General features: G+C 45.1%; 3 protein-coding genes across 4 annotated transcripts; 1 reads left to right on the top strand and 2 right to left on the bottom strand.

Annotated features, from left to right (window-relative positions):
• Positions 1-179: 179 nt before the first annotated feature.
• On the bottom strand, positions 180-3,727 carry LOC101781345 (proteasome subunit alpha type-6). The gene is made up of 8 exons (XM_004985433.2): positions 3,532-3,727; positions 3,327-3,421; positions 3,078-3,159; positions 2,327-2,423; positions 2,190-2,248; positions 1,978-2,060; positions 1,754-1,849; positions 180-531 (listed from the first exon to the last, which is right to left on the bottom strand). The coding sequence occupies exons 1-8, from the start codon at positions 3,605-3,607 to the stop codon at positions 379-381; spliced, it is 741 nt and encodes a 246-aa protein (XP_004985490.1). The 5' UTR covers positions 3,608-3,727; the 3' UTR covers positions 180-378.
• A 1,078-nt stretch (positions 3,728-4,805) lies between these two features.
• On the top strand, positions 4,806-6,090 carry LOC111255915. The gene is made up of 5 exons (XM_022823569.1): positions 4,806-4,883; positions 4,964-5,045; positions 5,221-5,591; positions 5,719-5,872; positions 5,953-6,090. Exons 1-5 carry the CDS (start codon positions 4,878-4,880, stop codon positions 5,970-5,972), a joined length of 633 nt encoding a protein of 210 aa, XP_022679304.1. The 5' UTR covers positions 4,806-4,877; the 3' UTR covers positions 5,973-6,090.
• On the bottom strand, positions 6,072-10,170 carry LOC101780939 (UDP-glycosyltransferase TURAN). Of its 2 annotated transcripts, XM_004985432.4 has the most exons (16): positions 9,760-10,170; positions 9,432-9,465; positions 9,262-9,317; positions 9,048-9,182; positions 8,450-8,598; positions 8,231-8,320; positions 8,077-8,143; positions 7,948-8,011; positions 7,751-7,856; positions 7,465-7,631; positions 7,276-7,386; positions 7,138-7,199; positions 7,010-7,062; positions 6,840-6,915; positions 6,531-6,659; positions 6,072-6,446 (listed from the first exon to the last, which is right to left on the bottom strand). In XM_004985432.4, exons 1-16 carry the CDS (start codon positions 9,865-9,867, stop codon positions 6,435-6,437), a joined length of 1,419 nt encoding a protein of 472 aa, XP_004985489.1. In that variant the 5' UTR covers positions 9,868-10,170; the 3' UTR covers positions 6,072-6,434. The 2 variants fall into 2 exon arrangements, with proteins under 2 accessions (XP_004985489.1, XP_022679303.1); XM_022823568.1 differs by lacking the exon at positions 9,262-9,317 and having other exon boundaries at positions 9,760-9,874.
• Positions 10,171-11,103: the final 933 nt, after the last annotated feature.

Genomic DNA, 11,103 nt, shown 5'->3' with positions numbered 1-11,103 from the left:
TGGAGTACTATAAAATGTCATGCCGGAGAAGATCCTTTGGCTGGAAGAACAAATATTGAGGAGAGCACTGCTTGTTTCGCCATCAGGGCTACAAGCAAAACGAGTTTTTCTGAATACATGGGACTAAAAGCTATAAACGCGTTCAGTACGTACCAAATAATCAACGTTCAGGCACGCTATTAGAAAAGCATAATCAAACCATTGCAAATTCAACCACATAGAAAGATGAAGCAACGAGTACATTTGGGAGGGGCTTGTTTTCAGTGTTAGACATAAAATGGTCCACTCAGTGTTCCTTTCCTGGCTATGAAATGAAATGACAGTATCGAAGCACAATGGCACGTCGCGGTGTGACTGACACGTCCAACATATGGCAGCTCAGTCCCGTTCACTAATGGCCGTCAGGTGCTGATCGATCTCCTCTGTTGTGAGCGCTCTGAAAACACGGTCTTCTTTTCTCACAACACCAACCTCGATCTCAGTGGCCTTGAAATCTTCCTGGAGAACTGATTGCAACGCAGAGATTGCAATCTAAAAAAACATAGGACATAAGTTAGCAAAGAATCACCACATCAACTTCTACATGATAGTTTGAAAACAGAAAAGCGAACAACAGGGGGGCTGGATTGACAAGCAACAGAAGAATGAAGTATCAATAGCATGTAGCTTCAGAAACTATAGCACAGCTACATCAATGAGCTGCATTACCAGCTCAATATACAACCGCGCTGTGGAACAATTGGTTATATTTACAGATAGGGTTGGATATCGAGCCAGCTCGGCTCGGCTCGGCTCAGCTCAGCTCGAGCTGGTTCATTAAGATAACGAGCTGGCGGTCAGGCTCAGCTCGGCTCGTTGACCAGCTCGAGCTGGCTCGTTTGGCTCGTGAGCCAGCTCGATAACATAGGAGCGCACATCTCCAGGCCAAGCAAGTATAAGCACCAGCATTTCAGCAACAACGCAAAATCAAATTAGAATCGTCTGTATATTTAGTATAGATTGTCAATAGTCAATCCAAACAACAACAGTTATTGGAAAAGAATCAAATCCGAAATGTTTGCTAATCCCCGAAAATTCCAACGCAAATCAGTCTAGGTTCACTGGATCCTTGGCCTCCGATTCCCTGCAAGCTGCAGCTCCCGGTAATTGAGCTGTTCGTGTGTTCCCACGGCCACAAAAGTAAAAGAAAGAGAGAAGCAGGGAAATAAAAAAAAAAGAAAAATTGGACTGGGCCAACCGGAGCAAGAGAGGGTCATGGGAGAGAGGGAGGGGACAGATGGACGGGGGCCTTGGCGCTCTTGGGGGCGGACCGTGGACAGGGCGAGGACGAGCGGCCGTTGCCGCCGCACACGCCCAGCAGAGAGAGGTGAGGAGAGAGGAGTGTGCGTGTAGGGTTTGAGGAGTTGAGGGCATCATAATATACCATGGACGAGTTGGGCTGGGCTGTGGGGTGTTTCGTGGGCCTATGTCGCTGCTATTTTCTTATTGGGCCATTACAAACTCTAGCTCATTTTGGCTCGCGAGTAGCTCGCGAGCAGGCTCGAGTTGGCTTGTTATAGGTACCGAGCTAAAATCTTGGCTCAGCTCGTTAAAAATTCCTAACGAGCCGAGCTAGCGAGCTTTGAGTTTTTTGTCCAGCCTTATTTACAACTCTTAAGTGCATGCTAATGTCCGTACAATTAGTTGTTTGGACAATTGGTTGCAGCATGTATAATATTTTTAAACAAAAAAAGAAGGCTTAGTTCAACATTACCTGAACAGTTTCGTCATAGGTGAATTGTGGATCATCTTTCATTTTCTTCTCCAGAAAATTTATTGCTTCCTGCTCCTTGAGGCCTGCACTAGTTGCCTGAAAGAAAATGTCAGCATATTGATTAATTGTAAATAAATATCCAGTAGAGACAAGGTAACTCGACATTCAGCAATATTCATTATTAAGAAACAAATGCAAGGCAGTGTAGCAAAAAACCCATATACCTTATGCCCAAAAAAGTGACCAGCAGGGTCGCACTTGAAGAGTTGAGCCTTTTTCTCTTCGTCATAGCCCAAGACCATAGCAACTGAAGAATGTAGCAAAAGAAAATGAACATGATGGGCAAAACATAAGCTGACTGGACACTAGAACACTATATAGTAGAATGACAAAAGCTTGATGGAATAGCAAGCATGTATTGTGTGATGATACTAACCTACTCCAAGGGGTCTCATGTAGGCATGCTGCGTGTAAACTTGTGCTTTGTCAGCAATCCTGAAAAATCAGATAAATAATGTTGGCTTATAGCTACTGCTGCACAAAGCACGAGCTTGAATAAGGAAAGCCCAGTACCATTTCGCTAACACATCTACAGGCATCTCATAACCCCATTTGAAACGAAACTCAGCTGCTTCGTTCCTTGCTTGGTAAACCAATGACCTTGCGTCAGCTGGGAATAAAACAACAAATTGCACTATCAGTCAGATAAAAAAAATGTGTTCTATTACTATTAAACAGGGCAACATGCGAAAGCAGCAAGGTGGTAACCAGTGCTCTGAGTAACTAGATGAGTGTCCTTAAGGTGAAATACACAGTAACAGATTAATTGAGATTTTGCAGAAGACCATTGCTTTACAAAATTGCTAAGGATAAACAGATGTGGCGAAATCAATTGTTTCCACATTTACAAGTGACTGAACCTCACAAAATCATAACACACACTCTAGCCTAAAGTTTCAAATTAGCAGTTGTATATGCAACTAAAAAGCCTTAAACTCCTAAATTGGAGCTTCAGCCATATGATCATAATGCGGCTAAAAATAACTGTAATTTTGACAAGGAACTCCCAGAGATGCAGCTTAATTTAATAAAACGAAAAACATGGATAAGCAAATTATAAATCCAACTTATGCTGACCTATCTATTTAGAGACAGAAATATTAACAGCCAAGCTCCACTGGCTTGTCACAAAATTGATATCTAGAACCCCCACGATTCGATGAACTTAGGGCAACTTTTCATTGCTGACGGCATCAAAATAAATTCCGCACCTAACAGCACTACTAACCAAGTAATGATGTGCACCAGAGCACAATAACCATACCTGTAAGGCCAGTGGCAAGCAATCCGATGTACTTGGTGATTGGGAACAGGTGGGTCACGCTCGTCTGATCCAGCAACTTATCCTGCACACATAAGAAGTTAGGGTCAGGCCACATGAAACAGTCAATCCAACCGAGCCCGCAGAGAGCTGCAATCTTTTTCAGTGCAGAACCGCGCATCAGGGTATGGAAACGACAGGATCAGGCGCAAAGCCCCGATCGATCGAGGCTAGCGTCGCTTAACAACTCACCGGCACTTTCTTCTGGGTGACGACGCAGACGGAGTCCGCGCCGCGGACGCCGATCGACGTGACCCCCGCCGACTTCACCGCCTTGAACGCGTACTCTGCGCACACCGAACGACACAGCTCAGGCGCCGTCGAACTCCCACGAGTTCCCCCCAGATCTAAGCAAGTATAAAGAAAAAGAAGGAGCTAGGGTTTTGGGGTCACGCACCGACTTGGTAGAGGCGGCCCTCGGGGGAGAAGATGGTGATGTGGCGGTCGTAGCCCGCGCCCGTGCCGCGGCTCATCTCGCCGGCCGCCGGAAGATCTCGCCGGAGCTGGGTGTGGTGAGCGGCGAGGGTGTGCTTTTATGTGCTGCTCTCTCTTGGGACCTTCTTCGGGTACACGACTATACGCCGCCCGGCGGCTCGCTCTTCTTATTCCGCAAGAAGAAGAGAGCCCGTTCGGGTCCAACCCAGACCCGACCCGGACGATAGCGTGGGCCCCTTCGCACCAGCCCGTTCGGCTCGGAATGGGCCAATAATAGCCAGGGCTGTCAAGGCCGAGGCCCAACGAGCCAAGCCGAGCTGGAATCGAGCCAGCCCAACCAGTTCGATATACCGCGAGCTCTGGGTTTTTCGACGGCTCTTTTGGATGCACCCGGACGACGAACGATCAGCACATTAACGTGCAGGGAAGACAAATCATCTTCCCACTTGTGTTTAGCGCCTGTGATCGAAACGGGCCTTCGATTCTTGACAGTAGTCTTAAGTCCTTAACAGTAGGCATAATCAATTGTTGAGGAGAATCCTGCAGTTCTGGCAGCAGAACGTCCAGTCTGTTTAACTTTCAGAGTTTCAGTTTCAGTTATGGCTTGCAACTTCCATTTATGCAACGGCTCAAATTTGTCGGTGGCGCCTGAATTTTTTTTTCTTTTTTATTTACCAGTGGCGATTTCTGACTAACAGAACAGGGCGATTTTATATTTCAACAGAATCAGCATGCAGTGACAGGATGAGTTTACAGTTCTTGCAACTTGACGGTGAGTCATGCTGACCTCCTGCTTACTTGCCGACAACCGGAGGACACTTGGAGAGAGCTCCATGCCTCCATCGACGCATCGATAACACAAAATATGGCTGCAGGGAGCTTCACAAAACCTGCGGCCAAGTTTGTCACACGCCAATGTTCCTTGCAGACTTCGAAAACGCATGGGATCTATCTTTTTTTGCTCGACTCTCGGCGCATCTGTCCATCTACTTTTCTGGCTATATCAAGTTTCCATTAAACGGGATAGATCTTCCTCGATGCGAGCGTTTGCTTCCAATGGAGTCAAAGTTGGGAATGTGTGCGGATGGGCTTACAAAATTGCTCCCAGTTTGCTGGACACATCACTGGCCATGAGCTTCTGCTGAGGTGCAGGCGCAGTCTTTAACCAGATTTTCCTGAGCTCTGACCAAAGTCCGTGCCCCTATATATACACCTGCATCATCCATGCGCCTGCCATCGAGCTCATTCACCTACATTTCTCCAAGCTTCCGCCTTCCTGTACAAGAGGGGTAGAGGGCAGTAGTAATCATGGGGGTACGCGTTCATTCTCTGTTTCATCTGAACTTCTCTTATGGCTGAATGATGGGTGTAAATTCTGGCTGCTGCTGGTGCAGGTTCTCAACTGGATGCAGACTAAGCTTCATGGATCGCATAGCAGCAGAAGGAAATCGGAGTTCAGCGCAGACTCGGCTCGGCGTAAGTGACAGGCTGCGATGGCAGCGACGAACTGAGGGCTGTAATTTCAGTCTCCAAAAGAGGAAAACAAAAAAGTTCCTGAGTTTCAGCGTATCTCATAAGCTGGAAGTCTGAAACGGCATTCTTTCAAGTTCAGTACAGCTGAAACTCACACTTACACTCCCCTGTCTTGCAGCTGCTGATACCTCCAGTGGCCTTCCTCAGACCGACAAGCTCAACGACGGCGGGACTGCAGCAATGCTGTCGATCGGGACGTTCGGGATGAAGGAAGGGCACAGACTGAAAAGCTGTGGACGTTTTGACGAACTCAACAAGCTGCAGGAGGAGCTGAAATCGCTCGTCAGAGCCAGAGGAGCCGACACAGCAGACGAACTGGGCAGGGTACATCACCTGCAACTCGAGAGGCTTCTGAGCTGCTCTTCCAGTTCCAAGAATGGAGGCATTGTTCGGCAGAGATCGTTTAGGAAACTTACAAGAAGAACCCTCGGTGGTTTCCTGCCCAGGCCGAGCTTCAGGGAAGCTGTACCACAAACGAGATTTAACGAGGTGCTTCTTCTTTTTTTTAAAAAAATATTAACGAGGTGCTATGGAGTTCAAATTCTCTGGGCATTCAGAACCGACCGAATTGATTCAGGATTCAGAGTTACTCATGTATGGTTTTCGTGTTTGACAGATTATCTGGGGATTGCTCCTCAAGAACGCGCACCCTCAGAGCTCGTCGTTCAACAATCCTGTAATGAGGGATGATCGAGCAGTCCAGATGGGCCGGAAAGGCGAGGCGGAGGTCGAGGATGAAGCGGGCAAATGGATCAGAACAGATTCAGAGTGTAAGTTCATTTGATATAAAAGGAGAATGTTTGTAGCAGGGTTTGCAAGGAAACACTGACATATCCTTTCGATTCTCCAGACATCGTGTTAGAGATCTGAACTTCCAGGATGGAAGCATAGAGGAGAGAACCGGTTCCTTGTACAATTTTGTTTGGTACAAGCCTGCCTGCAAATGATCTTACCAGATGGCCTTCAACGCAAGGAAACAATACAGTTTTCTATGTTTTTGCTTGTATCATGGAACAGGCTAGAGATATTCCAATATGGTACAGTATCAAACAATCTATTGTAATATACATCCAGAAACAATTTAGTCACGTGCTCAGCAAAGAGTACATTTTTCCAGTCTAAAACGGAAAGAGCTTTTTAGCTCTAAAATTGACCAAATACATGGTCACTGAATTAGATTTGCTATGGCGATGCACATCGTAGCAACTCATCCTGGCAGCAGCTGCTGAAAGCAAAGAGTACCCTTTTAGTGCACCTCTGGTGCACCTATATCTGTTTTTCTGGAACCAAACAACTGTCTTTTTTATACTATGTTAGCACACATCTGACATCTCATCCACAGACCTGCAAATTTGGATATGAAATAAGATAAGGACTAAGTTGATGAGTGTTAACCACAAATCTAGTAAGCGATGTTTGAGCACTTGCCTGGTTCACCAAAGGTAGTGCGCTAGTTTCCCATTCTGTTGACCATTTCGAACATGATGCTGTATCCATGGCACCTTCTTTGAGGGATTTCAAGGCAACGCATTCTTCTGGAAACCCCTTAAATAGCATCTGCATTGTTTCAAAACCGCAAACATTAGCATCAGCTTTGATGACAAAATATAAGTCATGCAAATATGGTCCTACTTTTTCTTAGAAAAGAGTAAGTTGTCATAAATTCATATTCCACACAAGTTAAAGCAATCATTCAGTGAAATGACATGAAAACTAATATATGCAAGTGATCCTGACCATAAGTTCATCGGCAAGCTCCGAAGATGTTGAGAAAAGAAGACCATTTTTGTTTACTTTTACAAGCTCCTCGATGCTGCAAACAGAACAGGAAGCTTAATGCTTCAGTGAAAAACTGAAAACTATTCAAAGCAAAATTTGCAAATCAAATAACTAAGAAACTGGGTTACCAGGAGAAAGAAGCAGCACAAACTGGCAATCCACATCCAAACATATCAACCACCTAAAACACTCAGGTTATAATCAGGCTAACAAAAACTCTTCATCCTTTTAGCTAAAATAAGCATTTAAGAGTAACCTTCATAGGTAGGTCCAGCCCTGACGAAGATGTATGCAACGATACTCCTAGATCAGCTGACCCTGCAATATTAAAAATGTCAAGTCTTAAATGCTTAGAATGCCTTCAGGTTGTGGTAGGCTGTAACAGCTGGCATACCAAGCAATAGAGGGTAGTCCTCTATTGCGAGCCACATCGTCCGGAAGGCAACACGTCGCAACTTCAACCTTTTTATCTGATTCTCATATTTCTTCCTATCAGGTCCTTTACCTAGAAAATTGTAAAACATGGAAAATCAAACAATGCATAAACTTTGGTTATTCAAGTTCATAGTAGAATGGATTATACCAGTGATAATGAACAGTAATCTTGGGTAGACAAATTGCTTTCCCTTCTTGATATCAGTCCAAAGTTGCCCCTCATCCATTGAATCATCTTCACCTAAAGTTGCAGCAACACGTCTATCATACATCAGTGCTGCTTCCAGAAGTATGCTGAAATCTTCGTCCGGTGTCCTATAAACAAATGTGGTAAAGATTTAGCCTTTCTCATATTTGAACTATCCATTTGATAATCACATGCAGAGAACATAAAGAAGAATATAGCAATGACTGCACAGTTCAAGAGAACGGACCAGCTTGTGCTGCTCACGACAAGTGCGGGTCTGTTAGGCTTCAAAACAATTTCGCCATCAATCTTACTGATAAAGACATTAGTGTTGATGTCTTCCACTTCTTTCTCTGTAATATACAATCAGGCAACACGAAATGAACCAAAGAAAAATAAGCTTAAAACATAAAAAATGCTCTGATTGATTGAGGAAAAACATACCCACAGATATGCAATCAGCATTGCCCATAGCACTACAAATGGCATTCCCTAACCTGCTAAACAACTATTACGTGTCTTAAGGTCACATGTGGTACGGCAAGGAGTAGAAAACTCAAAATAGATGCTCACCCCATGTTTCTCCATCATCGAAGCAGGGTGGAAAAATTCAGGAGATTGATCATAAAGAACCGTCGCTCTGGAATTGAAAACTATGTTAGTACAAATTACAAAAAAAAAAGCCATTCGTATATATAAGGAAAACTATGTTGAAGTTTGACTAAACCTGATTCCCCAATTTTGGGCAAGCTCATGCTGCATTGCTTTTGTAACACAAAGAGCGCCATCAGCCATCTGTCCAAAGTGCTTCTCAAACCTAGAATACAGAATACATTACTATAGTAACACATATATTCAAGTACAGGAACAAATTTCTAGAACACCATGTTCAATATGCTATGTTAATGTTAACAACAGATCAACCAAACAGGGCAAGATGGATTACCAGAAATAGATTTTGACTACGATGTGACTTCTGCCATGAGATAATCCCAGCAATGTATATCCGAAGTTATGCCAATCCACAATAAATTTAGCACCTCTTAGCCAGCTTGCCAGTTTTACAGCAGCAAGCGTTGGAACAGAGGGTGGATTCTATTGGAGAAAAGATAAACAGATAACTGAATAAGGTATCCCATTGTATCACAAAGCATACAGTTGAGAACTTTGAGGCTATGTCAAACAAAAAGGTAATTAAGTAAATATCAAACAAAAAAAATACTCTAGGCGACTAAAACCTACATCCCTCATGGTACAAAACTACAATATAATCTACTAGAAGATGAGACAGGAGCATCTTCTGCAACAACGGAGGTATGAGTTGGATTAAACAACTTCACAAATGTACTACACAAAGCATAGCCAGCGAAAAATGTCAGAAACAGGGCAGCATAATTACTGCATAGCATGATCTCCAACTTAAGCCAGGCATGAAGACATAAGTTTACTTCGCATGAAGGGTGGATGTGATGTTTAAATTGATAGTGATTGTGCATGGTGTCCGTGGTATTTTCATACACATAGATAAGGAATTTGAAAATAACCTGAACAAGAAGGACATCAGGCCGAGGAATCTTAAAACAAAGGAACCAAACCAGCAAAACAAACTGGACAGCAGCTTTAAGTAGAAGTGCCAGGGCACCAGATATCTTTGAAATTCCTGTTAACTTCACTGTTTTCTGAAGATAGAAAAAATCAAGTTAATGAAGCAATAGAAAAGACGATGCACGGCAGCAGAATAATCTCCAACATCAATACCATCTCATGGATGTGAATTGATGGATTCTCTCTCAATGACAGGTGAGGATCACTTCCTGTTCATTTACACAATGTCAGATCTCTACAACAGAGGCCAGCATAAATAGATTCCAACTACAGAATTCGAATAGACTATTGAAAGTGAAACGAAATTGTGAAGAAAACAGTACCTCCATTTGCAACAATGTCCACTTCCATGCCAGCCTGTGAAGAAGGTGAACAAAGGATCAACGATGATAAAATGGGGAAGATAACATATGTTACCGCACTAGAATTGAATGCTTAATGTTCTGAATAGCAAGGGATATGTAACTATAAATACTCTTTCTTCCAACCCGTCGCTCCAAAATCTTTCACGGCTAATACAATATACATATACCACTTGTCTTGAGGAACGGAAACAACCTCACGTATGAAGCTGGAGAGATCACTCCCGTCCAATCCAACATTCCAAAGGGAACAGAGCTAAAACTAGATGGTGGATTTAGGAGGGTTTACCTGGTTGGCGAGTGAGAGGGAGTGGTACTGCATGCGCGGGCTGCGGCCGATGTCGCCCAGCACCACTACTGCCGCGCGCTTCCTCCTTCCCGCCGCCGACGCCGCCATCGCCGTCCCCGTCGGCCTACGGATCCGCGATTGGAACCGAAAAGAGCTTGTCACCGATCCAAGGGCCCCACGCCCAGCCCACCCCCGCCGCCGGTGGGCCTAGTACAGGGGACGCAGTTAGAGCTTGGAGCGGGCAAGATCACGGGGAGAGGGGGGGGAAGAGGAGTTGGACTCCCAGCAGCGGAGGCGGAGCACAGCGACGAGCCGGCGGAGCGGCGGGCGAGGCCCGTGTTTCCCTGGCTGGAGGATAGAGGAACGCCGAGGTTGCGGATCTGCTGATGATCGGACGGCTCCTGTGCATCCTGTCCTGACTTGACGGCAGATCTTGCAGGGTGATTGTGCCATAAGTAACAAAACTTGATTTGGGGTTAGATTTTTCAAGAAACTGGTTATAATTTTGGAGTTATCTTAAGTCCTCCAAACTATAAGTTGTTTTAGAGTTATCTTAAGTCAAACTTTTTTATATTTGAAAAAAATTATAGAAAATGTATAACCAAGCATTGATTACAGTTGTCTCAAAAAGGAAAGCTACGAACCCACCAAGGCACCAACAAAATCACACTTTGATGTCACCGTCTCGGTAGCAGGCAGTGTGCCAGCCGGAGGGGAGGTCGGAACGCGCGTTTATCCGGCCGGGTGGCGCTCCACGGGAACCATGGGGCTCCGCTGCGCTCTCTACTGCTGCAGCTACGCGGGTCACGAGTTCACACCACACCAACCAGCAGAGACCATCAGTCTCAGAACCGGGGGCACATGAACGTTGCCGTCCCCGCTTTACCCCCGGCTTCACGGGATATGATGTCAGAATATATGTCCGGCATTTTCTATCTGGATCTTTTGGAGGCGACGACGCACGCAGGCGTGCTTGATGTGCACACTTGTTGTTGTTGGTTTCATACCTCGTGAGACGGTACTGCGTTTCGGTGAGACAGCTGGGTGGCCTCGGGTTGGGTCACACGGAGCACGGCGCCTATTTTATCGCTTTACATGAATCACAAGAAGCTCGCCGCGTCATGAATCACAAGAAGTTTCTCTCCCTCTTTTGAGCAACAGAAATATTAGTTTTTTTTTCTGGTGCAACATGTGGTGAGGATTCATACTCGGTGGGTCGTGCAAAATGCGCCATGGATCGATCACGCACTCCTGGTAAAACAAAAACAGGCCGTCCTGTAGATTCTTAAATCGGAGTAGCTTGCCCGTGCAAAGCCGATGCAGTACTGAACTCCGCGTGACATC

This window comes from Setaria italica, chromosome IX, assembly GCF_000263155.2.
Source record: "Setaria italica strain Yugu1 chromosome IX, Setaria_italica_v2.0, whole genome shotgun sequence".
Taxonomy (NCBI): Eukaryota; Viridiplantae; Streptophyta; class Magnoliopsida; order Poales; family Poaceae; genus Setaria; species Setaria italica.
The sequence above is the reverse complement of the archived record's forward strand: the minus strand, read 5'-3'. Positions and strand labels throughout refer to the sequence as shown.

What these genes read in the sequence shown, in the direction of transcription:
- LOC101781345 (XM_004985433.2), bottom strand. Translation starts at nt 3,607, where the DNA reads ATGAGCCGCGGCACGGGCGCGGGCTACGACCGCCACATCACCATCTTC. An exon ending in GTAGATGTGTTAGCGAAATG is followed by an intron (nt 2,249 to 2,326) that starts GTACTGGGCTTT and finishes CTGATTTTTCAG; the next exon opens with GATTGCTGACAAAGCACAAG. An exon ending in GTCACTTTTTTGGGCATAAG is followed by an intron (nt 1,850 to 1,977) that starts GTATATGGGTTT and finishes ATTTTCTTTCAG; the next exon opens with GCAACTAGTGCAGGCCTCAA.
- LOC111255915 (XM_022823569.1), top strand. An exon ending in CAGCGCAGACTCGGCTCGGC is followed by an intron (nt 5,046 to 5,220) that starts GTAAGTGACAGG and finishes CCTGTCTTGCAG; the next exon opens with CTGCTGATACCTCCAGTGGC. An exon ending in CACAAACGAGATTTAACGAG is followed by an intron (nt 5,592 to 5,718) that starts GTGCTTCTTCTT and finishes CGTGTTTGACAG; the next exon opens with ATTATCTGGGGATTGCTCCT.
- LOC101780939 (XM_004985432.4), bottom strand. Translation starts at nt 9,867, where the DNA reads ATGGCGGCGTCGGCGGCGGGAAGGAGGAAGCGCGCGGCAGTAGTGGTG. An exon ending in CTGATGTCCTTCTTGTTCAG is followed by an intron (nt 8,599 to 9,047) that starts GTTATTTTCAAA and finishes TTTCTCCAATAG; the next exon opens with AATCCACCCTCTGTTCCAAC. An exon ending in AGCTTGCCGATGAACTTATG is followed by an intron (nt 6,660 to 6,839) that starts GTCAGGATCACT and finishes GAAACAATGCAG; the next exon opens with ATGCTATTTAAGGGGTTTCC.